General features: G+C 41.2%; 1 protein-coding gene across 4 annotated transcripts in view; it reads right to left on the bottom strand.

Annotated features, from left to right (window-relative positions):
• ANO10 (anoctamin 10) overlaps positions 1-26,378 on the bottom strand; it is a 213,257-nt gene that overhangs the window by 164,590 nt on the left and 22,289 nt on the right. For 3 of the 4 annotated variants that reach the window (XM_060022227.2, XM_060022228.2, XM_060022230.1), the window contains exons 5-9: positions 20,055-20,174; positions 17,328-17,897; positions 15,870-15,925; positions 13,432-13,506; positions 10,410-10,592 (exon numbers count right to left, since the gene is read on the bottom strand). In XM_060022227.2, coding sequence (XP_059878210.1) covers positions 10,410-10,592; positions 13,432-13,506; positions 15,870-15,925; positions 17,328-17,897; positions 20,055-20,174 — 1,004 coding nt within the window. The remainder of the gene's footprint in view (positions 1-10,409; positions 10,593-13,431; positions 13,507-15,869; positions 15,926-17,327; positions 17,898-20,054; positions 20,175-26,378) is intronic. The other variant, XM_060022229.2, reaches the window with a different exon arrangement.

The following is a 26,378-nucleotide window of genomic DNA, read 5'->3' as shown; positions in this document are numbered from 1 at the left end:
TTTTAACTTACTCTAGTTTCATATCCTGCTCCCGAGTTCTGCAGCAGCCTCGAAAAATAATAGCATGCGTTCCTGTGCCAGAGCGAGGAGAGTGGGGACACAGATCTTTGAAAGCCTCATTCCCAAAGGGACATCATTATCTGACCTGGCTCTAGAAGACCCCACTCAAAAGGCTTGTCTCTATTTAACTGCACAGAGTCTTCCCAGCGCTAAAGGCTCCTCCCCCAGGGATGTTAATTGAATGCTTTAACATCAGTCTGCTTGAGGTAAAGGGTAGCAGCTGGGGCAAACAACAGACTAGCCAGGGAGCCCAAAAGAAAAGGCTGAAGAATGAGATATCCACAGGGGGTTTGCAAAGCTCCCACATTTTACTGGGAATTGAGAAGATGAGGCACATGCAGAAGATCACACATAAGCTTAGGAAAGATCTGAGAAAGGTCTAAGATCTCACCTCTGACTGACCCTGAAGCTCTGCACAAGCAGAAAGTGAACGCTAGGGCAGAATTTTAAACTTCCTGGCTTAGTATTGAAGGCATGCCCTAACACAATAACAAAGACCTAACAGACATGTATAAAACACTCAATCCAAGAGCAGAACACTCATTCTTCTCAAGTGTACATGGAACATTTTCCAGGATAGATAACATGTTAGGCCATAAAACACTTCTCAACAAATTTAAAAGGCTTAAAAATCATACAAAGTATCTCCTCTGACCACAATGGAATAAAACTGGAAATCAATAACAGAAGGAAATTTCGGAAATTCACATACTATGTGAAAATTGAGCAACACACTCCTACAAAAAACAATGAATTAAAGAAGAAATCACAAGAAAAATTAGTAAATACTTTGAGGTGAATGAAACATACCAAAACTTAATAAGATACAGTGAAAGCAGTGCTCACAGGGAAATTTATGGCTGTAAATGCCTTTGTTAAAAAAGAAGAAAGATCTTAAAAAAACTGAAATTTTCATCTTAAGAAACCAGAAAAAGAAGAGTAATCTAAACCCAAAGCAAGCAGAAGGAAATAAATAATAAAGATTAGAGTGAAATAAATAAAATAAAGAATAGAAAAACAAAGAAGAGCAATAAAACCAGAATTCGGTTTTTTGAAATGATTGAGATCAACGAAAAATGACAAACCATTACCTAAACTGTGCAAGAAACAAAGAAAGACTCAAATTACTAAAATCAGGAATGAAAGAAGGGACATTACTATTGACCTTTAGGGTCAGTAAGGGGAAGGGGAAGAATTAGAAGTAAGAAGAATTATGAACAATTTGAGACAGAAAGGAAGGGGCAGGGTGAAACCATTAAAAGACTGATACAACCATTAAGAGCAGGATACGACAAAAACTGGTTAGAACCTACTAGGCCCAAGATGGTGGAAGAGTCAACTTCCGTAGACCTTGAGCCTCATTATACACTCACTGTAATGCATTAGCATATGCTAAACAACACGCCCACAGGTGCCATGACAGTTCCAAGGCCGCCCATAAAAGGCCAAAAAGTGGGCAGTGCCCCAACTCCTGGAAATCCCTGCTGCTTCTCCAAGATAGCTACAACATTCCTCCCACTCATTAGCCCATGAAACTTCCCAGCCCATGAAAACTAACCATCACCACAACTCAGGGCTGCTCTTGCCTTCTGAGACAGCCTACACTCTTGTCTATGGAGTGTATATCTCTCTAAATAAACCTGCTTTCAGTTTACTATGGCTCCCTCTTGAATTCTTTCCTGTGTGAAGCCAAGGACCCTTACGTGGCAGCCTGCCCCAGGGACTCACTCGAGACCTGGGACATGACAACAATTATATGCCAAAAATAACATTAAATAACCTTGATGAAATGGGTAAATTCTTAGAATGACACAAACTATCAAAAGTGACTCGAGAAGAAACAGAACATCTAAACAGACCTAAAATAAGTAAAAAGATTGAGTTAGCAATCAAAAACTTTGCACAAAGAAAAACCCAGGCCCAGACAGTTCACCTGTGAATTCTCTCAAACACTAGAAGAAGAATTAATACTAATTCTTCAAAGTCTTCCAAAAAGAACAAGAGGAAGAAACACTTCCCAACTCTTTCTGTGTAGCCAGTACAACCTCAATAGCAAAACCAAAGACTTCATAAGAAAAATACAGACCAACATCCCTGAATAAAGATATAAAAATCCTCAACAAAATACTAGCAAGGTGGACCCAGCAGCAGAGTAAAAGGATTTTACACTGTGATCAAGTGGGATTTACCCCAGGATTGTAAGATTGGTTCAACATATAAATATTAGTCAATGTGATACACCACATTAACAGTTTTATTGGTATACATGTATGCATGTATAAATATATTTAATCATCTCAATAGACACAGGAAAAACAAAGTACAACACCCTTTCATGATAAAAGCACTCAACAAATCATAGAGTAGTAAATCTTCCTGACCTTGGATTAAGCAATGGTTTCTCAGACACGACACCAAAGGCACAAGTTACAAAAAAGAGAGAAATTGGACGTCACCAAAATTTAAAACTTTTGTGGATCAAAGGACACCATCCAGAAAGTAAAAAGATAAACAACAGAATGGGAAGAAATATTTGCAAATCATATATCTGATAAGAAATTTATATTCAGAACATATGAAGAACTCTTGCAACTCAATAACAAAAGGGCAGATGACCCAATTTAAAAATGGGCAAAGAATGTGAATATATATTTCCCCAAAGAAGAGATACAAATGGCCAAAAGTCACATGAAAAGATGAACAATATATTTAGGCATTAGGAAAATCCAAAGTAAACCCACAATGAAATACTACTTTACACCTACGAGGATAGCTATCATATAAAAAAAAAAAAAAGTGAGGCTGTGGGAAAAAATGGGACCCCACTCGTGGCTAGTTGGAATATAGAATCACCACCACTTTTGAAAATAGTCTGGCAGTTCCTTAAAGTTAAACGTTGAGTTAACATACGACCTAGCATATGGCAACATGTGTTCATACAAAAACTTGTACAAAAATGTTCACAATAGCATTATTCATAACAGCCAAAAAGTGGAAACAATCCAAATGTCTACCAGCTGATTAATGGATACACGATACGTAGTGTATCCATACAATGGAATATTATTCAACCACAAAAAAGGAATGGGGTACTGGCACATGGTACAGCGTGAATGAACGTTAAAAGCATTATGCTTAGAGAAAGAAGCCGGACACAAAAAGCCACCTATTGTATGATTTCATTTATATGAAATACAGAGAACAGGTAAATCCACAGGATGTAGATTAGCGATTGCCAGACTAGGGGAAGATGTTACTGCTACTGGGTATGGGGAGTTTGGGGGTCGATGATGAAAATGTTCTGGAATTAGATAGTGGTGATGATTGTGCCACCTTGTGAATTTACTAAAAACCTCTGAATTGTACATTTTTAAATGGTTAATTTTATGGTATGTGAATTATTACCTCAACTTTTTAAAGAAGTTAAAAAAAAAAAGCTGTTAGTAACAAGGAAGCTCCCCAGAATAGCCCTAGTGGAAGTAGCAGACACATCAAAGAGGCGAAGAAGAAAAAGGAGTCCACAGAAGAAAAGGGGGAAACCAGGAAAGCATGACGAAATCCCTCTGAAACTATATTTAAAAACCTTTCTGATGTGCTTTAAAAGGTTTAGTCCAAAGGAAGAAAGGAGCAAAAGTCATTACATACCCTTGATTTGTAGGTAAGAGATATAAACGGTAAGAGGTGAGTTCCTTCGTGATCTTTAATAACTGGAAAAAGGCGCCTGCATTGAAATGGGATGCCTGGTCATTGGTGACTCTGACTTGTCACCTGAGTAACTCCTTGACTGGACCCAACGGCCTGCTGCTCACATCCTGACCCAAGAGGGGCTGGGCAGCACTCTATGTGGTGCAGTGATTGGGTGAGGGAGCCACAGGCACCCACTTCCAGCATCCTCAGGCGCTCTCATGATCATCCAGTGCACATGCAACAACAGTTTCAGTTTAAGAAGACTATTCATCATAATATTTTAAAGCAACATGAATATTTTAAATTAATAATTATAATTAGCATTACTGCATCTCAGAGTCAGTCTTGCACCGAGATAGGCATATTAGGCTCAGTAGCTGAGAGCTTTAGTATAAGTCAGATTCTACTTCTAGTTGGTTTCCTTTTTTATTTTATATTTTACTAAAATAGAAAACACTCAAACATAATTACAGAGTACTGGGGATGGCAGGAAGTGCTTCTTCCAGACGCTCTGGGTATTTGGATGAAGTGTGAACCCAGGGGTTTTGAGTGAGTTTCACTGGCTGTTTGCAAGGCCTGCCAAAGAGCAATGGCAAACACATGTGCTTTGGGAGCTGGCAGGTTGACGCTCAGCTGGGGGTTCAGTGGTGAGCAGTTTCTAAACAACTCTTTGGTTGCATTTGGCTCCAGAAAGAATGTCCTTATGTGTGCTGCAGCATACGGATGTGATTTTTAAATATGCCCAGCAATATGGCATCGATTTACTTCTCTGAAGAGTGAAGAAATCAACAGTGAAACTCTTAGCAATCGAGCCATTTTTACCCCAATTCGATCTTAAGAAATCCTGATAGCCTATGCTCAGCTTTCAAAATTGTGTTGTTTCAGCTCATGAAATAAAAGGGTGAGCCTCTGCAGAGATGTGTAGACAGTTTCTCTCAGATGTACCAGGTGCAGCCTCCAGAAGCCACGCAAAGGTCTTCCTGGCCTTTTTAGCATCCAGCACCCAGGGAGCCCCTCCCCCCCCATTCTGTGTTCCCACCTCACAAGCGGATTCAGAGTGTAGAATTTACATGGTAATTCTATCAGTACTTTCACACTTCTGAGCACCTTGGGGTCAGTCAATTCAGCAAACCAGGGACGTAATCCAACAGCAAGAAGGAAAAAAAAATGCAATTTTAACAAAGTAAACAATCACATACTAAAAAACACATTAAACAAGACAATCTACCCCAATAGCTGCAAGTTAGAAAACACCAACTTACTAAGATGATTCTAAGAATGTACGAACACAAAGTTTCAGGCTCCAGGGGATCCATCCCACTGGCCCCTCGCACCATCCCTGGAGAAACATCACGTCTCAGAGTTCCGCATGATGAGTATGTGAGGAGGATAAAGTACAGGATGAGGGCAACAAGCAGCACACAGACAGCAGGGGCTGGGCTGCTCCTTTCCTAAAACTGTTCTTTATGCAGCATTACACTGAGCACCCGCTGAATGCCAGGCTCTGCATTAGCAACAGAGTTTTGCACGATAAATAACACAGGGACCCTATCCCAGTGACTGAGAAAGGAAAATTACTAGCAAATGGCACAAACCCTAAACAAAATATTAGCATATTCAACATAACAATGTAGATAAAAAAATACTGAACAAGTGAAGTTAATCATTTAAATGCAAACATGGTGTTCCATTAGGAAACTTACAAATATAAATGAAAATATTAATTAAAGGAGATAACATGATGATCGCAACAGAAGCAAAAAACAATAATTTTTGATAAAATTCAACGTCATCCACAATAAAAACTCTTCCCAAATAAGGAAGAGAAAAAAAACATTCTTAAACTGATAAAAAGTCACCTACCAAAAACACGGAACAAACATAATACTCAATGGTTAGAAAAAAAAAAATCAGGAACAAGATTATAACTTGTTATAACGCCTTCTGTCCAAATTGTACTGAACATATTAGTGAGCCAAATAAATAAATAATAAAAAGTATAAGGACTGCAGGAAGAAACAAAATGGCCATTAGTGAGGTGGGTGGGGAAGGGAAGGACTGAGAGTTTGGGATTAGCAGACGCAAACTATTACATATAGGATGGATAAAGAAGGTCCTACTGTGTGGCATAGGGAACTATATTCAATACCCTGTGATAAACCATAATGGAAAAGAATATGAAAAAATATATATATATAACTGAATCACTTTGCTATACAGCAGAAATTAACACAACATTATAGATCAACTATACTTCAATAAAATAAAAATTAAAAAACAGCCTTTTTGGGGGCTTCCCTGGTGGCTCAGTGGTTGAGAGTCCGCCTGCCGTTGCAGGGGACACGGGTTCTTCGTGCCCCGGTCCGGGAGGATCCCACATGCCGCAGAGTGCCTGGGCCCGTGAGCCATGGCCGCTGAGCCTGTGCGTCCGGAGGCTGTGCTCCACAACGGGAGAGGCCACAACAGTGAGAGGCCCGCATACTGCAAAAAAAAAAAAAAAAAAATAGCCTTTTTTGGCCATACCACGCAGCATGCAAGATCTTAGTTCTCCGACCAGGGATTGAATCCGTGCCCCCTGCAGTGGAAGCACAGAGTCTTAGCCACTGGACCACCAGGGAAATCCCTAGCCATTATTCATTTGTAGGTGAAATAACTGTCTACATAGAAAACCTAATAAAATCCAAAAAAATAGGAAAATTCAGCAGTTTCTGGATAAAAAATACAAAAACCAACAACATTCCTATATGCCAGCAACAAACGATTAGAAACTATTTATAAAGAGCTACCATTTATAGGGAATAGGATAGTCTCAAAGAATCTACCACAGATAACCTATTCAACACAAAGTGAAAAAGAACCTTTGCAAACTGTCACCCAGTCAATCACATGATCTAACAAGGCAGCCCCACACAAGGGTCAACCTGCCATCAATGCACCCTGATGGGGTACAATGGAGGTATACCTCCAAAACTGCTGAACTTGAATCTTAGGGAGTAACAAATGGGACAAATCCACTTCACGGAAGTTAATGCTCTGAAAAACAAAAACGAGTGGGAATTATTCTAGATCTGCAAACTTTCAGGTCTCCAAAGCCCTAAACTCTTTAAAATCACTGAGGGCACCGAAGACTTTTTGTTCATGGGAGTTATTATACCTAGTGTTATTTACTGTGTTAGAAATTAAAACTCAGAACTTAAAAAATATTTCTCATTGATTCATTTCAATAATAAAAAGCATATTAACATTAATAAAATATTGTTTGAAAAATCATTATGTTTTCCAAAACAAAAAACGTCTAGTGCGGTGAGTGGCGCTCAATTACGTTTTTGGCAAACCTCGTCAATGTCTAGCTCACTAGAGGTCAGCTCATTTGCTGTGTGGCAACATGCTGCTCTAGTTGGAATACTGATCATGAAAATTCAGCCTCACACAGCTATGCAGTTGCACATGAACTGTTCCCAGGAACGGAACAGCAGCGCACAGTGAGATCAGAGGGGCTATACAGCCCTGGCCCTGTGGCTGGAGAAACAGGGTCGGGAGACCCCAGTGGATCACCCCTGGTGGAGACATTATGGAGAATGTCTTTTTCTTTATACTCTGTTCTACGTTTTCCAAGTTTTCTACAGTAAGTAAGCAAGTATGACTTTTTAGAATCAAGGTTTTTAAGTCTCAAACTGCTTTTCCCCAAAGCTTGGCAACATTGTTTTAGATTCATATATAGCACTCAGGATGAGATTACAGAAAATACAATTTTAAGCTCATTAGCTTCAGTGAGGAGAAAAATATACCCGGAGGGAAGGATGAGTGCATAGCAAACAATGATCTAGAACAAATGTGCCCCCAAAGCATCTCCCCCTTTCCAAATATATGGGGAGAGTTGAAATAGAAAATACCTGATGTCATTTCCACGAAGAGAGTAAAGGAGGAACTTGTAGGAGATGAGGAGGGAAAAACAGTCAGATAACGCGGGGCCCCGCAAGCAAGTTAAGTTACTAAGGAGAGACACTCACTGTTAACCCCAGCATTCACACACAGACCCAGGGCCTGTGAGAGAAATTAATATACTATTTCCTTAACTTGATATCAGAGAGCCCATGCTGAATAATAGACTGAAGAGAAAAGCAAAGTCTTGAATCTTGTTTCTGATTTAGTCACCAGGTGATTAATAACACAGAGCTTTGGACTTCCCTGGTGGCGTAGTAGTTAAGAACACGCCTGCCAACGCAGGGGACACGGGTTCGAGCCCTGGTCCGGGAAGATCCCACATGCCATGGAGCGACTAAGCCTGTGAGCCACAACTACTGAGCCTGTGCTCTAGAGCCCGCGAGCCACAACTGCTGAGTCCGCACACCTAGAGCCCATGCTCCACAACAAGAGAAGCCACCGCAATGAGAAGCCCGCGTACCACAACGAACAGTAGCCCCTGCTCACCGCAACTAGAGAAAGCCCGTGCACAGCAATGAAGACCCAACACAGCAAAATATAAATAAATAAAATTAATAAATTAAAGAAAATAACACAGAGCTTCAACTGCCTATTATTAACGTGAGAAAAGCAGTGCCTGCCTTACCTTCCTTTATAAACGTATTATCGGATATCATGAAATATCAAAAAGGTAAGATGTAAGATTTTGTCAGCATACAGTTCTTAGATGAATTAAAACAGCTTTGTGAAGGGCATATTGTCTGTATTACTGTGTACCATTCGCTGAGCCTGAGGAAAGGGGAAGGAACTGGTCTGGAGAAGACTGCGAGCTTGGCTCTGGTCACTTTAGGGGACGATGCTGTCTGCCCAAACGATTCAGAGATAAAGAAGAGTTGAGAGCGGGTAGAGAAGAGGGATGTAGAGATGACAATATGGAGAAGAATTATTTCAAGAAATTGGCAGGGGCAGGAAAGAGACAGGACAAAAATAGCAGAGGACGTGAGAGGTTTGCTTGCTTTGAAACAGGAAGGGGAGAAGGGGAAATCAGGAAACCCGGGAGCTCCAGGTGGGCCTGGGGCAATGAGAGAGGGGATGGAATAAAGAACTCGGGGGAAAGAATGGTGGTTTAGTTTCTGTGAGAAAATGAAGGGAAAAAATAAATATGGCCCAAAATACTACCCTCCAGAACAAGCGAGGAAAGGCTTCTGACACTATGTGAATTAGACTGACTTGTAACCCACAGTAGGCCAGCACTCGACCAACGCAGGCAAGGCGGCTGCACGTTGCGCCCAAGTGCTGTTTTCTTTAACTCTTAACTGCCTGCGTGTGTGTTTCTCTGATACTTCATGTATAAACAGTGCTGCTGGTCGAGATATGCTGTAAGTTTATACCCTGAATCATCTTCTCCCCCAAACACAGCAATAATAGAAAATGCTAGTGCATATATGTTTATTTTAATCAAAAGAATATCATCACTCAAAAACAAAAAAATCAGCCGCCCAAGCGAGAAACGGAACAAAGTGCAAGACACTAATCAGAAGCCTGGCCAGGCTTCCGTCCACAGGCTGGGCACGGTGGCCAGGATCTGAATCCTTCAGGCAGGGGAACCAAAGGCACACCACTCCTCTAGCGTGTATCTGGAAGCAGGTTGTTTGAGCAAAACCACGGGTGAGAACAGTGGCCCCTACCCTTGAAGGGGCCTGAAAAAAGCCACAGTTGCTGCCCTGGAACTACAGCTTGGGTCAACAGCATGCTACCTGCTGGCTCTGCAGAATCTCCACCATCACCACAAGATGGGATGCCAGCTCTGGGCTACAAACTCCTGGTTCTGAACTAGGGGGTGGGGCAGGGGGGACTGCAAAAATAAGACAGAGAAGCGAGCAGGGAGAGAGAGAGAGAGAGAGAATAAACTGCTCAAGATAAACATACAAACTAAAATTCTTAGGCATACAAGAAAAACTATGAAAGTCAGCCAAGAAATTCAGTCATCAGGAGACTCATTCATTTGTGATGAAAACCAAGACTAGTAAAGTTTAACAATAATGGACCCTCACTAAAGTCCTTTGATCTATTTCACTAAGAAGAATATCACACCCAGAAGGAAGGGACAGGATATAAGAAACAATGACCTAAAGCAAAATGACCCCAACACCTGACCCCCTCAAAAGAGATATACTGAATGTAGGCAGAGCTCAGTAAACATTTGCTGAATACATGTTTAGGTTTAAGAACCTCCAATGACCTACTTGGAGTTCCTAAAATTAATTCAGAAATTCTCTGTCTTAAAAGAACTATTTTATATTTACTACAGTACTAAGTAATTTAAACTATATTATAAATTAATCTTCAGATTGGCATTCCATTTTTAACGATGGGCTTCAATTTTTTTCTTTGAGTTTAAAGTGTCCAGAGCAAACAATGGCTCCACAGCCACCTCACCTCTCCCTTGCTCTGCCGTCTATGAAACATTCCCACCACCCTCAGCAGAGTAGTCTCGAAATTCACTGGACTCACCCTTTGGATGTTAGGCATAACTTCCGGTTCAAGATAGCAGCATTTTGATACACAGTTCCATCTTTTTAACTTTAAAGTAGTTCATGGTAAGGAAACTGGCTGGAAAGCACTTACAAAATAGTCACACCTGAGACAATGAGTGGCTACTTATCTGTTGTATACAGTCTGGACATGACTGTTATTCACTTTCAATCAATGTTTAACTCAGCAATATTCAAACTTACCAAGTAAGTTCCCATTTCCTTTTCCAGAACCACCTGTTCATATAACGTAGCATCGATGTCTGCCTTTAAAGCCTGCACCTTCTTCTTTACCTTCACATGCTGCTTCTTTTGGAGCCAGTAAGGAAGAAGAGATTCTACAATTTGGTTAAAGATCTGGGAGGTAATCAGGAGAGTAGCCAAGCTCTAAAGAGAAGCACATAAATGATACTTGGCGACGTGGCTTAACAAAACCAAAGCATGTGTATAATTATGCAGTTAAAAAAAAGAATCTTCAACAAATAGTATACTATTATGTTATAAAAACTAGTATTGGAAAAGCTAGGTGTTAGAATGATGTTTCTAATTTATTGTTTTCTTTCACAGGAAAGACAGACTAAAATACAAAAATATTATAATACAAATAAGATTATAATAAAAAACTGGTTATGAGTCGGTAGGAGAACAAATTAACTTGAAATTGTGTTTTTTATTATCTCATCCTGGCTGCAACATGTGAGTCTAAATGATGTCACCAACTTTGAATAAAGTTTAGCCACAACTTATTATTATAAAATTAATATATCCTCCCTCACTGTAGAAAAACTTAAAAGATAGAAAAACAGTCACCCTTAATTCCACAACCATGTCAGGACCACTACTAACATTCTAAATATATTTTTTTAATTAATTTATTTATTTTTTGTCTGCACTGGGTCTTTGTTGCTGTGCGCAGGCTCTCTCTAGTTCAGGCGAGTGGGGGGCTACTTTTCGTTGCAGTACACGGGCTTCTGGCTGCAGTGGCTTCTCTTGCTGCGGAGCACGGGCTCTAGGCCCGCGGGCTTCAGTAGCTGTGGCTCGCGGGCTCTGGAGCGCAGGCTCAGTTGTTGTGGTGCACGGGCTTAGCTGCTCCATGGCATGTGGGATCCTCCCGGACTGGGGATCGAACCCGTGTCCCCTGCATTGGCAGGCGGATTCCTGACCACTGCACCACCAGGGAAGTCCCCTAAATATTTCTTTATAATCATATGTAAAAATAAAAGTAGAATCATCCTATATATAAACAGCTTTGTAGATTTCTTTTCTCACTTACTATACTGTGAGCACTTTCCCATGTCATGAATAATTCTTTTTTACTTAGCTCATGCACTGTTGTTGAATGTAAGTATTATTCCCAACCCTGACTATCATAAATGCTGCCCCTTACCTACGTACACGAATCTTCGCCCCACCTCTGATGATTTACTAGGGATGGATTAACGTTCTTGGCAAAGTTGCCCAAGTAGTTTCCAGAGGTACTGTGTCAATTTCCACTTTCCCCAGATAGGCATCAGTGTTTTCATCACAAACCACCTTAGCTGATATTAAAATTCTATGTTTTAAAAAAAAAAAAAAAATTCTATGTTTTAAAGAGACTTCCCCCAACCCCCTGTCCCCTGTTAAATAAAGGAGACTCTCTAAAGTATAAGAAATGAGGAGTCATACCCCACTAATACAATAATGGTGGGATTGGAAAAGGTATGTACATCTAACCTATCGATTTCAAATGTAGTATTTTCAAAAATAATTTTTTAAATACTAAGAACACAATATTTAATTTTACTTTTATGCAAGCTCTTAGAACCGTAACTACAAAATCTTTTAACTTTCTCTGTTATACAAATTTTTAAATTCCTTGAAAAATGATCCCAAGCTCTCATATAAAGATTAAGAAGCCTAGGCTTTGAGATTCTGCTCACTAACAATCACAGTATATTAAAACCAGGAAAGAAGAGCCCTTACTGGTAGTTGGCTCAAGTATAAAAAAGAGAAATTAGAAGGCAATAATTTAATTTATTATTCACTAATATCATGTGATCCAGAAATGGTAACACAGCAAAATATGTCATCTTTCTTAAACATTTCAGAAACAATACAGCAGTGCATAGGATCTGCTGGTCTCTAAAGTTTAACAACTTATTAATTTAAAAATGAAATGTGTGGGAGTTCCCTGGTGGCACAGTGGTTAAGAATCCGCCTACCAATGCAGGGGACACGGATCCCATTTGACCCCATCTCCCCTGGTCCAGGAAGATCCCACATGCCACAGAGCAACTAAGCCCATGTGCCACAACTACTGAAGCCCACACGCCTAGAGCCCGTGCTCCACAACAAGAGAAGCCACTGCAATGAGAAGCCCATGCACTGCAACAAAGAGTAGCCCCCGCTCGCCGCAACTAGAGAAAGCCCGTGCGTGGCAACGAAGACCCAACACAGCTAAAAATAAATAAATAAGTCTATTAAAAAACAAAAAAAAGAATCCACCTGCCAATGCAGGGGGCATAGGTTTGATCCCTGGGCTGGGAAGATCCCACATGCCGCAGAGCAACTAAGCCCGTGCGCCACAACTACTGAGCTTGCGCTCTAGAGCCAGAGAGACACAACTACTGAGCCCGTGCACCACAACTACTGAAACCCACACACTCTAGGGTCCAAGTGTCGCAACTACTGAGCCCACGTGCTACAACTACTGAAGCCCACACACCTAGAGCCTGTGCTCTGCGACGAGAGGCCACCGCGATGAGAAGCCCGCGTGCTGCAACGAAGGGTAGCCCCCACTCACCACAACGAGAGAAAGCCCGCACGCAGCAATGAAGACCCAATGCAGCCAAAAATAATAAAATTAAATTAAATTTAAAAAAAAAAGAAATGTGAAAGAACTATTTAAGGTTATACCATTACCTGAGACACACACAGAAGTTCAATTAATGAATCCATTTTGCTGTTAAAATTGCTTTTACAAGTTTTGATATGAACTCTATATTTGATTTTGTGCTCTACGTGATTTATTTTGTAAGCTGGTTAGCTTCAACAAATTTCTTTCCAGTTGAGTATAATACACGGTGCAATTGCTAATGGTTGTTTATTTAGAACTGGGCTTAGAAGTACACAAAATTTAATAATTTTATTTATAAAGATAGTAATGGGAAGACAATTACATTACCTGAATATAGGAAACCACCTCTAAAACCTAAAAAATGGATACCTTTCTGTTTTTCACACTCACCTGACGCAAAAGCTTCATATCCCTCAGGACAAAGGCAATGTAGAAGAGTGAGGCAAAGCAATTTAAAAAGTTGAACTGCAAAAACAAAAAAAGATAGCAATATTTAATACTGCATCACAGTACTTCATTACAACTATAAAAATCGCATTTAAGAAACGTAATGAGGGACTTCCGGTCCAGAGAAGGTGGCTTGGACGTGTTTCTCCTACTCCCCCTCGCTAAGCACATCTATGAACTTGAAATATCGCGAGAGGCAACCAAAGGAGAGCTCTGAAAGGTGCTAAGAGGAAAACGATCAGGTTTGGGACCCCAGGGCTGAAGGAACAACACAGCACCAGCGCATCTTACATCCCTACTACTTTCTTACAAAAGAGAGTGTCCAAGGCCCAGCATCTCCCACCCCCAACCTAGTAACCCAGGCAGCAGGGAGACACATTCCTGCCCACCCCGCTCAGAATAGGAGTCCTGACAACAGGCAAGCCCAGCAGCACTAACAGGGAGACTGACGAGGACCCCCACTAACAATAAGCTGTGAGGGGATGTGCTCTCCTTCCCTTCCGCCCTGCCACTCCCCTGCCCCACGGAGAGATGCCGGGTGGGGTGGCCAGGCAGCACCAGAAAGGAGGGCCCTGCCCCAACAAGCAGTCCAGCCCCGGAAGTCTCTCTGTGCCAAGGGACCTGAGATCCCCCCGCCCCCTAGAGAGACACCTAGCTAGCCGAGGGGCACTAGCAAGAGAGATCAGCCAGAACAACCAGCCTGGCCCGGGCAGCATCTTTGCCACCATGGGCCTGAGACTGCCCTGCCCAGACACACGGTTCAGGGGTAGGGGTGCAGGGAGTGGGGTGGAGATCCCACCACAACAGGTGCCATTTCTCCAAGTAGTCCCCCTGCTCAAGAGCCTGCAATCGCCCCCAGGACTGATGGGTTTCCTTCCTGTCCCCCAGCCGCACGCTGGCTACCTCCTCCCGTGCAGCATCACTTTCCGAGACAAAAGACTGCTCTGTGCACAGTATGAGCACTTCATTAGTGAGGGGAAGGGGGAGTCACTGGAGAGAATGAGCAGTAACACAATGTGGCCACAGGGTAGGGGGAGGTAGGCGTAGGGATGGGGGTGCCGAGTTAGAGTAGAAGTTGAAAAGCAAAAGCTCGGAAGGCTGAGAAACGCTCTCCGCACAAGATTGAAAAGGAAGGGAGAGACCTAGCACACACAGTGGAGGATGAACAGTCTCTTTACAAGACAGTCACCCGACATTGTATCTGGCACCATCAGAGAATAATCAAGTCTAACAAATAACTAAATTCTTTAAGACAAATGGAGTGTTTTACCTCTAAGGGCAAAAGCTCCACATTGGGATCTTTCTGAATGAAGCTTTTAACGCATTACACATTTGCCTGCTTGTTTTCTCACACAGAGAACCCGGAACGGAGCATCCCTGCTGACTCAGCACCAACATTTTGAATATAAATTATTTTACACGGCTAGAGTGAGGCCTTCGGAGCCTTTTTAGATATGGATGGCCGCTTGCCCCTTTTCTCATGTCCAAATTGCTGAAATTGTTGAATTCTCATTACCTATTTATGAGAGTTTTCCATTTCCTTCCGGGCTCTTGCCTCTATAAATTTACCTACTTCCAGAAACCTAATCACCTTCCTAATGGTGGTTTTTCATCCTTTAAGGATGGAAAAACGAGATAAACAAGCTTCTCAGAATGACTCCTACAGCTGGAACAAAGGCTCTTTCTAAGCGAGGGCCTGGGAGAAAAGTACATGGACTGGGTTAAATCAATTCCAGTGGATAGGTCAGAGGACTCCTTATGCACTCTTTCTTGATTCTCAGCTATGTTACAGACGACTCAGGTAATCTCCAGATAAACAAGGTGATTTCAGGCTGGTACCTCTTTGTTATTTCTCATAATGGTGGGAAGAGGCATAACGTGTGCGCTTTAAACAAACAGCAAGCAGGTTACACAGCGCCTTTCCTCCATCCCTTTCCTCCTACTCTTCAAAACATGCTGGGAACCTCTTGGACTTTGGAAATTTCTTAGACAAAATTTTAAAAAAATAGTAATTTAATGCTCCATCACTAAACAGAAGGTGGGTAACTGGAAGGATTGTTGAATAATGAAACATTCAAACCCAAGTCACCAAAAGGAAAATAACAGAAACATGTCTATAAAGTAGTTTTTTTAAATAATTGGAAATTGGCTATAATACTAATTTCTACATTTAAAGTCTTAAACCATGTGCACATTTGTAATAAGACTGCTGAACGTTCATGTAAACACACATTAGTCAATCCTTGCCTACTTGGACAAAGTATATTAACTACCCGATACCTTAAATCAGAATCAAGTCTTCATATTTACACTCCTAAATATTAAGTACTATGTGTTAGTTTCAAAAGTACAATGGACTTGTATATAAAAGATCTACTTACCACTAACACTTTCAGAATTAGGTGATTCTGGTAAGCAGATTCCAATCTGTGATTCTCTAAAACATGAAAAAGGAGAGGTAATGTCTCTCAGGTAAGAAAGCAGAACGGGAGCATTGTCATGAAGTAAAGTGAGACTTGTGCTGAAGGCAGAGATGTTCAAAAACAGAGCCTCAGTCAGTAAACGTGCCAGGCTACTACTGCTTACCGCCAAGAACATCAAACAAAAAAGAAACTAAATTTAAGACACATTTTTCAAGATACTGCCATGGCACCGTGGTCCAAAATTATTTTTTAAATATTACTGCAATAAAGAAATGTAGTAAGTGTTGGCAAATGATCCCACAGATACCAGAAAAAGACCCTGTATCCGCGGTAATAGTAAAACTGAGAACCATCTCTAAAGAGTAGGGCAATAAATAAAGTTTATAAGGATTAACTTCAAAGGAAACTCAAATTTCCACCCTAAGAAAAGGAGACACTGTGCAGGTCCCAAGAGAGCAGGGCAAAAGGACAAAAAAGGAAGATTCTGAACAGAAGTATCACCTTGCACAGAGAGGCAATGTTAGGCTGACCTGGATTTGAACCTCAACTCAGCCACTATCTGACCTTGGGCAAGTCACTTAACCTCCTGACACTCAGCCTCCTTGCCTACAAAACAGGGCTGCCACCACCCTCCTCCCAGGGTCACCGTCAGGATTACAAATACTACCAAACCCCAGCATCAGCTCAAGGAAAGCACTAAATAAATGGTAGCTGTTGTTATATGACTAATAAAAAGAATTTAAAATACCTTTCTGGTCCATGAAGTTAAGGCCTAGACTTCTTCCTAGGGCCTAATATAGCCTATTTATTTGCTTGAATGAATAAATTAATGAGTGAATGGCCCATCAAGACCTTTTTAAAACTATAACCAGGTTCCTCTTTTACTACAGAGACAGACAAGAACACCTGCCTTCACTGAGTTCAGTGGCAGGCCCCACACAACTACACAACTGGTTTTCAGATCCCAGACATAGTTCTTTCAGCCAGAGTATTGTGGAGATAATTCAACTGATTTTATCCTTAGCATAAAACACGATATAGTATTAGGGGCACAGGTTGGACTAGCCTGGCTCTACCATTTGTTGTCTAAACTTTGTTAATTCTCAGTATCTTTAGCCATAAAACTGTGAAGTAACTTCTATTTCATGGTGTCCTGAGCAGGTGAAAATGAGGAACTATGGATAAAGTGCTTAGCAGGGCACCTAGAACATAGTAACTAACAATAAATGAGAGCTGTGAGAACCACGACCTAGAGATCATCAGAGCTCCCAGAGCCGATGACTTTTCCTTATGTCTCTAGAATGAGCCCAGAGCAACATCTATCTTCTTTGCAAGGTAGCGGTTACGTGAATCGTATGATCGAAGCAATATTTCTTATAGGCAAATGAGACATAAATTCAAAGCACTGAGTCTTACCCCATGAAGTTAAAAACTCGGCAGCATATCGATAGAGGCGGTTCATGATCTCAATCACGATGGCGTAGATGATGCTGGGCACATACAACAAGATACTGGTCCACTCGGACCTGCTGTTTTCATGTAGATCCAAGGCCCAGGCCTCCATGTCAAAGTAAATCATCATGACAAACAGAGAGAAATAGAGACAGAGGCACACAAACGGCAGGGAGACCAGGTAAATGCGCAACTGTCTCTTGTAGCTGGGGTACAGCGGTTCCTCCCTGCCGGTGACGGCATTGATGCCCAGGACCCCGTGATATCCTGGCCGGGGCTCCTCAAACTGTCTCTTCATGACCAGGGTCCCCCACCTGTAGGTCATACTAGCACAGCCGCGCTTCCACACTTCCAGGATCACTGTGGACCAGATCAGGTTGAAGGAGGCGAAGACCACATACTTGTCATAGTTTTCCCACACAAACAGGTAGTAAGGTAGCCCAAGGACTGCCACAGGGACTAAGGCAAAAGTGAAATATTCCAAAAATCCAAAGTAAAGAGCGATCGTTTCTCCAAAGTAGCCACGAATACTATCTGCAACGAAAGGAAAAAAAAGGACCTTAAGTCCCAATTGGCAAAGACTTGATTTTTTAAAAAAAAAAAATCACTTCAAGTAAGCTTATTCACTTTTTTACTTAAGTGGGGATCATTTAAAACCCTTATTTCCCAATCGGTGTGTGATGGTAAGTCCATCCTCCATGAAGTACAAAGACCTCGCTTGTCTCTACAGCAATAAGCCTGACACTTCCCCCAGCTCAGGGCTCAGGCCACGGCTGCTGGGGCTGCTTTGGGGCTGCTTCTCTTCACCTTCTCATCCGGTGGATGCCTTCTTCACAATGAAAAACTCACCTCGGGCTCATCCTCAATCTCCAAGGTCCTAGTTTAAATTCAGCCGTGGCCAATGAACCAGCTTCATTTGGGGGTTTACTTTACGCTCCCCACTTTTCTCTCACTTTAATACTAGAGTTATAGAGCTTATTTTCAAAGAAGACCCCTCACCCATAGTAACCTGCCCCCACTACGCAAAGCTGTAAACTTTCATCAATACGTCACGGCAAACTTTTCAATACACTGAAGAAAAATTATTCAAAAGCACGAAACAATATTCTACACATTAACTTTTAGAATACATGGAATACATTTATCTGTACTTTCCTACAGATAAATGCACTGGGCAGAAGAAGGGCCAAGCGACATCAGCTAGCTAACCCAAAAGAGGTCATGAACACCGCGTCCTTTGCCGGCCACACCTACATGGGTGACTGCCTAGACTGTAAACGCATCTTGCACTGGGACCAAGGTGGGATGCAGGGGGTGAGGGAGGCGTAAGAGTTAGAGTTAGTATTTCTTGGTTAATTACATGAAGTTACAACATTGTGTTTTTTCCTTTTTTTTTTAAGATAATGTGTCAGATCAGTCTATGTGGATGGTTTACAGGGATCCTATTTTCCCCTATCCTTAATTCTTCTACTAACTCAGGAGCATGTGCAAACAGTGGGTATGATGAGGTAACTTCAAATCAGAATCAGGTTAAAAGATAAACAAAACAAAACCAAAAAAGCCACTCATGGTCCTGGGCACCATATCAGACCATCTCTCTCTTTTGATCTCAGGGGGAAGTTCAAAATTTTCCCGAGCCCCAGCTACTATCTTCAGTCCCAGCACTCCCAGAAGCCTCTAAACCACTACCACACCCATGCTCAGCCTTCACCACCAACTCACTTTTTCCCCCTCACTTTCTAAGTAGTAGCTCCTGGATACAGCCACTCACAAGACCTAGAGGCAATATTTAAATTTACTGCCACCTAAATGCTAAACAAGGTGAAAAAATGTCCTAAGTGTAACATAAAATGACTATTACATCACCTGGAACTATCAAAAACAAACATTTTTCCTTTCAAAGAATACAAGAAAAAATTCAAAATGCAATTTCAAAATTTGACCTTAAAAATGATTTATGTTCACTGTTACAATATTATAATAATTGTTTTCAGAAATGGCAATTAGAAAGAAAATTTGAGAGGAATTCCTTTAAACAAAGTGAAAAAGGCAATGTCCTTTAAAGAAAAATTGATAGTAATGCTTCTGGTGAAAACTACCATCTTAAATATAATCCTTTTGCTTAAAAGACATAACTGAACCAAAAAAACTTGAACATCCATATTGACGAAGTTTACACAGAGTAATGTTCAACACACACCGAATAAATTAATGGTTATTCTTCTAAGTGTCTTCAGAGAAAATGCACAGTTCCAGTAATGCACACCAAGACCCTTATAAACTACCTCAAAAGACGTTTAGGCCTGCTAGTCTGCCACTAAGAATGAACGCAGCTTGGCCCACTGATTAGCGCTAAAGAAACAGGAATTTTCAAACACAAAATAATCACGGTCAAACTAGATTCTTATAAAGCATGTTCTACAACAAATCTGACACGTAGTCATGAAGGCCACTCTGGATTGCCTGTATCGTTGGTGAAATTTAATAACAGCCTGTAATTCAGTTCATCTCAAATGGTATCAGAAATAAAATAAACAAATAGGTCATGTAACCCCTCTATCCCCCTCACCAATATTTTGCCGACATGCAGCTGGTGAGCCCTGCCCAGCACAGCGTTAAGTATCTACCCAAGAGGCATACCACCACTGCTGCATCTTCCTCTTCTCTAAGAGAGCAGGCGCTGACACATACCTATGGGCTGATACTTTAAGGTAAACCGAGTATACCAGGTGTCCTCCAGCTTCTTCAGGGCTTCGTTGTCATGCAGTGGAAACACCTGAATCACGATGCCAGATGTGAGCAGCCTCCTCACTGTGGAAGGAACAGGCAAGACGGGTTTGAGATTGCTCAGGATACGCTTCATCAAATGCTACCCAAACTCTCCAGGAAGAGAGGAGGTCTACACAGAGATCAACGCTATCCTGCCTGCTCCCAAGGTGTGTATTCTTCTGTTCTTCAGAATGTAAATATCTTTACTATTTCCTTTGGCTACGAAAGCAATACAAGTCGATGTAAAATTTTAAACCTTACAGAAAGGCACAGGATAGAATTTAGAGAGGCCCTTGTTTATTCTCTCCCTTCCACAAAAACATAACCACTGTAAATAGCAATTTAGTGTGTAAGCAGACTTCAAAATATACATCCATAAATATTTATTTTAGAAACAAAAGGGATCATTCTCTACACATCATTCTGTAATCTTCTCATGTAGTAGCAGTATATGATGAATATTTTTCAATGACAATATAAATAGAACATGAATGACCTTTTTCATGGCATCATAATATTCCCTTGTATGAAGTGCTATAATTTAATCCTCTATTGAAAAATACTTGTTTCCTTTTTTCACTATTATAAATAATGTTAAAATTCTTATACATATAACTTTCCCCACCTGTCAACTATTTCCTTGGTACATACACTTAGAAGTAGAATTGCTAGCTCCAAGAGCAGAGCACATGTATCTTAAACTTGGACACATATTACAAAACAGCCGCTACAAAAATTTTACCAATCTGTCCTCTCACTACAGTGAAGGTAAGAGAATGTTCAGTTCCTTTCATTGTTACTGATCCTGAGTACTTTCAAAATCATTTTTACCTTTTCTAATCTGCTAACAAAGGCTTACATTCACAAACAGCAAATATCAAAATTTAAAAAGACTTCCAGCTTTCAGCAATCGTTTGGTATGATTTTAACACTTGTGCACATACCTGGGAGATGAGACAAGCTGGGACCTGGGACCCTTTACAGGAGTGTTTGCACCTGGACAAATGTCTCCTCCAGCAACAGAATACGAAGAAATTATAAGGGACTAAAAACTACCTTATGCAGGTCAAGAGCAGTTGGGGCAAATTATGAAAAATAAGATTCAAAAAGGCCACAAACCAAATGCCACTTCTGAGGAGCCGGGAGCAAAAGCAGAGTACTGCACATGCCCCCTGCACGCAGCACCACCAAGCCGCTGGGCAGACAACCTAAGCCACGCCTCCAGCCTGACCCACCAATCCACCCCCAGCCTCACCCTATTTAAGGGACCACCTTGTACCTCCCCCCACCCCCACCCCCCAGGAACAAGCAAGGGCACCTGTTACTTGTTTTTGTTCCCTTGAGCTGCAGCATGAGTCCCAATAAAGCCTTCCCTGAATTTCATCTGGCCTCTTCACAATTTCTATTGATTGAAGGGTCCAAGAACCCAGGTTGGTTACAGAGAGACAAACAAACTTAACCAAAGACAGTGTCCCCTAATGATAATAAATGAAAACTGGGCATTCTCTCATCCATAATTATTCAGAATGACTCACTGGGTAGACAGGTCTTCAGGTCTTTAAGAGGAAACGTGTTCAGTTCATGGAGAACTCAAATGCATGCCCTGTGCCACATTGCGGGAGACGGAGCACTTTCCACGCAAGTTCCTAGCAGCTGTTTTAATCAGCTCATCTCTTCTGAGGGCTGCCTTCCTTATCTCCTATCTACCTTGTTCCCAAAGACAAGTGATGAGCATATCAGGCAGTAGGCCCTTCAATGAGGATGGCAAATAAATATCCGCAGCGTGGAAGAGAAATATGATTTAAGTATCTGATGTACAAATACTGCATATAACAAAGAGAGATGGTATTCTCAGGACAGATGCCCTATTATAAAATCTTCAGAGTAATTTAAAAGAAAACCTAACTTCTTAGAAATGAAAAAAAGGATAATAAAGAGGAGATATCTGATACTAACAGTAGGAAAATTTATCAATATTATCACTAGGGGATATTGTCTTTTGTTAAATGTGTTCGTCTCTCTCAGATATGTGCACAAGTGTTAAAATCATACCAAACGATTGCTGAAAGCAGGAAGTTTTTTTTCTGATTTTGATATCTGCTGTTTGTGAATGTAGTCCTTATCAGATTAGAAAAGATAAAATTGATTTTGAAAATACTCGGGAAAAAGTATGGATCTCAAAAAAAAAAAGGATTCTTAATAGATGGATCTTCTTACTATATCTCATGCGTAAGTTATACAGAGGAAAAAAGTCTTAAAAAGCTAGGGTTGGGCTTCCCTGGTGGCGCAGTGGTTGAGAGTCCGCCTGCCGATGCAGGGGACACGGGTTCGTGCCCTGGTCCGGGAGGATCCCACATGCCGCGGAGCGGCTGGTCCTGTGAGCCGTGGCCACTGAGCCTGCACATCCGGAGCCTGTGCTCCGCAATGGGAGAGGCAACAACAGTGAGAGGCCCGCTTACTGCAAAAAATAAGAAAAAAAAAAAAAATCTAGGGTTGTGATAAAATCCCCCTTCTCAATAACTGAAAAAGGTATATACTCAAAATATCAACAACTAGGGTAAAAAGGTGTATGGTTTAAGTTATATCAGCCTCTGGTGCTGTCAAGTCCATTTTTAATATATTTTTTTAACATCTTTATTGGAGTATAATTGCTTTACAATGTTGTGTTAGTTTCTGCTGTATAACAAAGTGAATCAGCTATACGCATACATATATCCCCATATCCCCTCCCTCTTGCATCTCCCTCCCACCCTCCCTATCCCACCCCTCTAGGTGGTCACAAACCACCGAGCTGATCTCCCTGTGCTATTTTACACTTGGTAGTATATATATGTGCATGCCACTCTCTCACTTCATCCCAGCTTACCCTTCCCCCTCCCTGTGTCCTCAAGTCCATTGTGTGTGTCTGTGTCTTTATTCCTGTCCTGCCCCTAGGTTCATCAAAACCATTTTTTTTTTTAGATTCCATATATGTGTTAGCATACAGTATTTGTTTTTCTCTTTCTGACTTACTTCACTCTGTATGACAGACTCTAGGTCCATCCACCTCACTACAAATAACTCAGTTTCTTTTCTTTTTATGGCTGAGTAATATTCCATTGTACATATGTGCCACATCTTCTTTACCCATTCATCTGTCGATGGACACTTAGGTTGCTTCCGTGTCCTGGCTATCGTAAATAGTGCTGCAATGAACACTGTGGTACGTGACTTATTCTAAAGTGTTTCAGTGGGTTTTTTTGCAGCTAACATGAGTGAAAGTCAATCACCCACACCGGTTCTGATTCTTAGCTCTTATTTAGGGATGCAGAGCTGTACCTTATTCTTTCTTCTATTACTATCCTTTTCAACTACTGTATCAAGTTTCTGAACTTTGAACTGACTGATAACATCTAAATTATTATTTTACTATTTCTAAGCTCTTTTTAAAGAAATGACTCCATTCTGCTATAGAAAACTTTCCAGACAAGCATAAAAAGCCACCTGTATACCTCTAAAAATAAGGCTGCAAACTGAGGGACTCAGAACGAATATAATACACAAGTCCTAAACTACTGGGCTTCTCTTCACCATCAATGCCAAAAGCATGGTTCTGGTTTCAGCTTCTAAAAATAGAGGGTTTTTTTTTTTTTCCAATCCCTCGACTTTCTCATGTCAGTGAAGCATGTAATTAAACTGAGCCTTACCTTCAAAGGAAAATATGATGCTGTGCAGGCCTATTTAAAGAAAGGAACAATCCAAACCAAGATTCCTTCCTTTAAGAATGCTGAATGGTCTGCTGTCAAGGACTAGGGTTATAACTATTACAGCCATTTAATACTTAGAAAAACTAACCAAAATCTAATTTAAGGGAGAGTAGCCTGGCTGTGAGTAGGACCCTCTAAATTAAATAATGCAATAACAATACTAACACAGTCTGTTTAACATGACGTAAAAGTAAAAGCACAGGGCTTCCCTGGTGGCGCAGTGGTTGAGAGTCCGCCTGCCGATGCAGGGGACACGGGTTCGTGCCCCGGTCCGGGAGGATCCCACATGCCGCACAGCGGCTGGGTCCGTGAGTCATGGCCGCTGAGCCTGCGAGTCCGGAGCCTGTGCTCCGCAACGGGAGACGCCACAACAGTGAGAGGCCCGCGTACCACAAAAAAAAAAAAAAAGGCCACACAGTGAAGACAGAGTCCCTCTGCCCCTGCAGCCGCTGCTGTGCCCAGCACCCCGCCCCAGGGCCCGCCTGCATCTAGCTCTCAGCTGTGAACAGACCAATCTTGTCTTAAAGGGGAAAAAACTGCTACACAGGGATACCTGTGTTTTCAAAATACATTTTCATATTCCTGCATTGTTTTCATCCCTGCTTAACATAAAAACTGCAAGTATGTACGTGGCAAAACACAGTGTGTGTGGAGATACACAGATATAGATATATAGATATATGGTGCGGTATCCGGCACTAGACACATACACACACACATACATCGATGGTTTCACTGTCTTATACACAAGGCTGCTACATGATATTTACTTGACATCCACTCTATTATTCTCATATGGTCAATAAATAATTTTAGAAGACAGATTATATCTGATCACTCTAAAAATCTAACCATTTGTATATAGAAGATATTCAGAAGTAGTTACTGTAATGTTCTAAAAGAGTAACAATATAATATTAAAGACCTACCATGAGATTGCCATATCCCATCAATCAAAACATCAGAATCATCTGATAGACACTTTGAGACAGAGCTTTTACCTAAGCTAAATAATATCCCTTAGGATAAATTTAATACATAAGAAATTCTCTGCTCCCTCAACTCCTCTTTCTAAAGAAAATCTTTCGTTAGGTTATTTGCACGACTATTAACTATTAGGAATCAACAGGCAAAGGCAGTCTGAGGTTATGAAGAGATCACAGCTCACACAGAGAACTGGAAAGAAGATGCCCCTCAAGATGACCGCTGATGACTAAGACACACGTATAACCAATTCCTAGTTCTCCACGTGTTTGCTGTTTGATGGAAGAGGGGAGCCCTGAAATGCAGCGCTCACAGCACCGTCACCTGCTCCTAGCTCGTGTTTACAACCACGCAAGCTGCTCTCTGCTTAATGAAAGCTTTCCATCAAAACACAACATTATGACAAATAAAATTATAATCATTGCGTGTAAAATTAACTTAAACCTAAGATAAAGGAGAGTGTCTCTCATGAAAGCCCTGGCCAGCTCCATTTCTATGGATTAACTTCATGAAAATCTAGGATTTTAAATTACTCTAAGTTTCATTCATTCGAAAATTTGCACTCTGAAAATAGTTCACACTTTATGCATATACCATTCCTTCTTCAACCAAATATTATGATCACACTTTCAAAGACACAGAGGAAGAGAATAATGCAGAATTTCAAAATCCAGACTTCTACAACTTTAATTTGATTCTTATCTCAGATGGCATACAAAATTTCAAACGATCCCGACGGAGATGATTTTATTGTTTTCATACTTACTGCAAAAAAGAAAGAGAGAAGAAGGAAGGGAGGGAGGAGGGATCCTTGATTACAAAAGCCTCATCCTGCCCACAAGAAAGTTATTTCTATTACGGCTTCAGGACGCCAGACTGGCTACCTACACACCCAAGAGAAATCCATTTACATATTTTCGGCAAGGTTTTCGTTCAGTGAAAATGTCTTTGAAGCAACTGGGAGCATTTGGGAAACTGCTGCTCCTGAGTCGCATCTGATGAAAGCATACACTCACTCTTTAACAGGTGGAAGCAGTGATTTCCACGTGATGGTCTGATCAACGTGATGAACAAGAAGAAACGAGATGCTCACATTAACAATCAGGACAGTGCCTTAGTTGGCTTAGCCTTTTAACTGATACAGGGCACAGCTGTGTCTGAAAACATGCCCTCCCACTAAGAGATTAAAAAAAGATTTGAAATTTTGGAATGGCACCAAACAATGGCCTAAAAACAGAATGTGTAACTCCTGGTAACAAATGGTGGCAGAAAGCCACCCCTACCCTGTTCTTGTTCATGACGCCAAATTCAAAGCAACAAAGTAAACAAGAAACATAAAAGGAAACCCTACCTTTGATGAAAGTAGAACAAAAGAAAACAAAACAAACTATAAACTGAAATCACAAACTTTGAAAAGTGGCCTTAAAAGTCAGCCCAGGGTAAGCTAAGAGCACCCATGCCCCTGCAAACCAGGGCCAGCAGGCAGAGGGCAGGGTTCTCCTGGACACTGAGGGGT

Source organism: Delphinus delphis, chromosome 10, assembly GCF_949987515.2.
Source record: "Delphinus delphis chromosome 10, mDelDel1.2, whole genome shotgun sequence".
NCBI lineage: Eukaryota > Metazoa > Chordata > Mammalia > Artiodactyla > Delphinidae > Delphinus > Delphinus delphis.
Note: the sequence above shows the minus strand (reverse complement) of the source record. Positions and strands in the feature narration are given on the sequence as shown.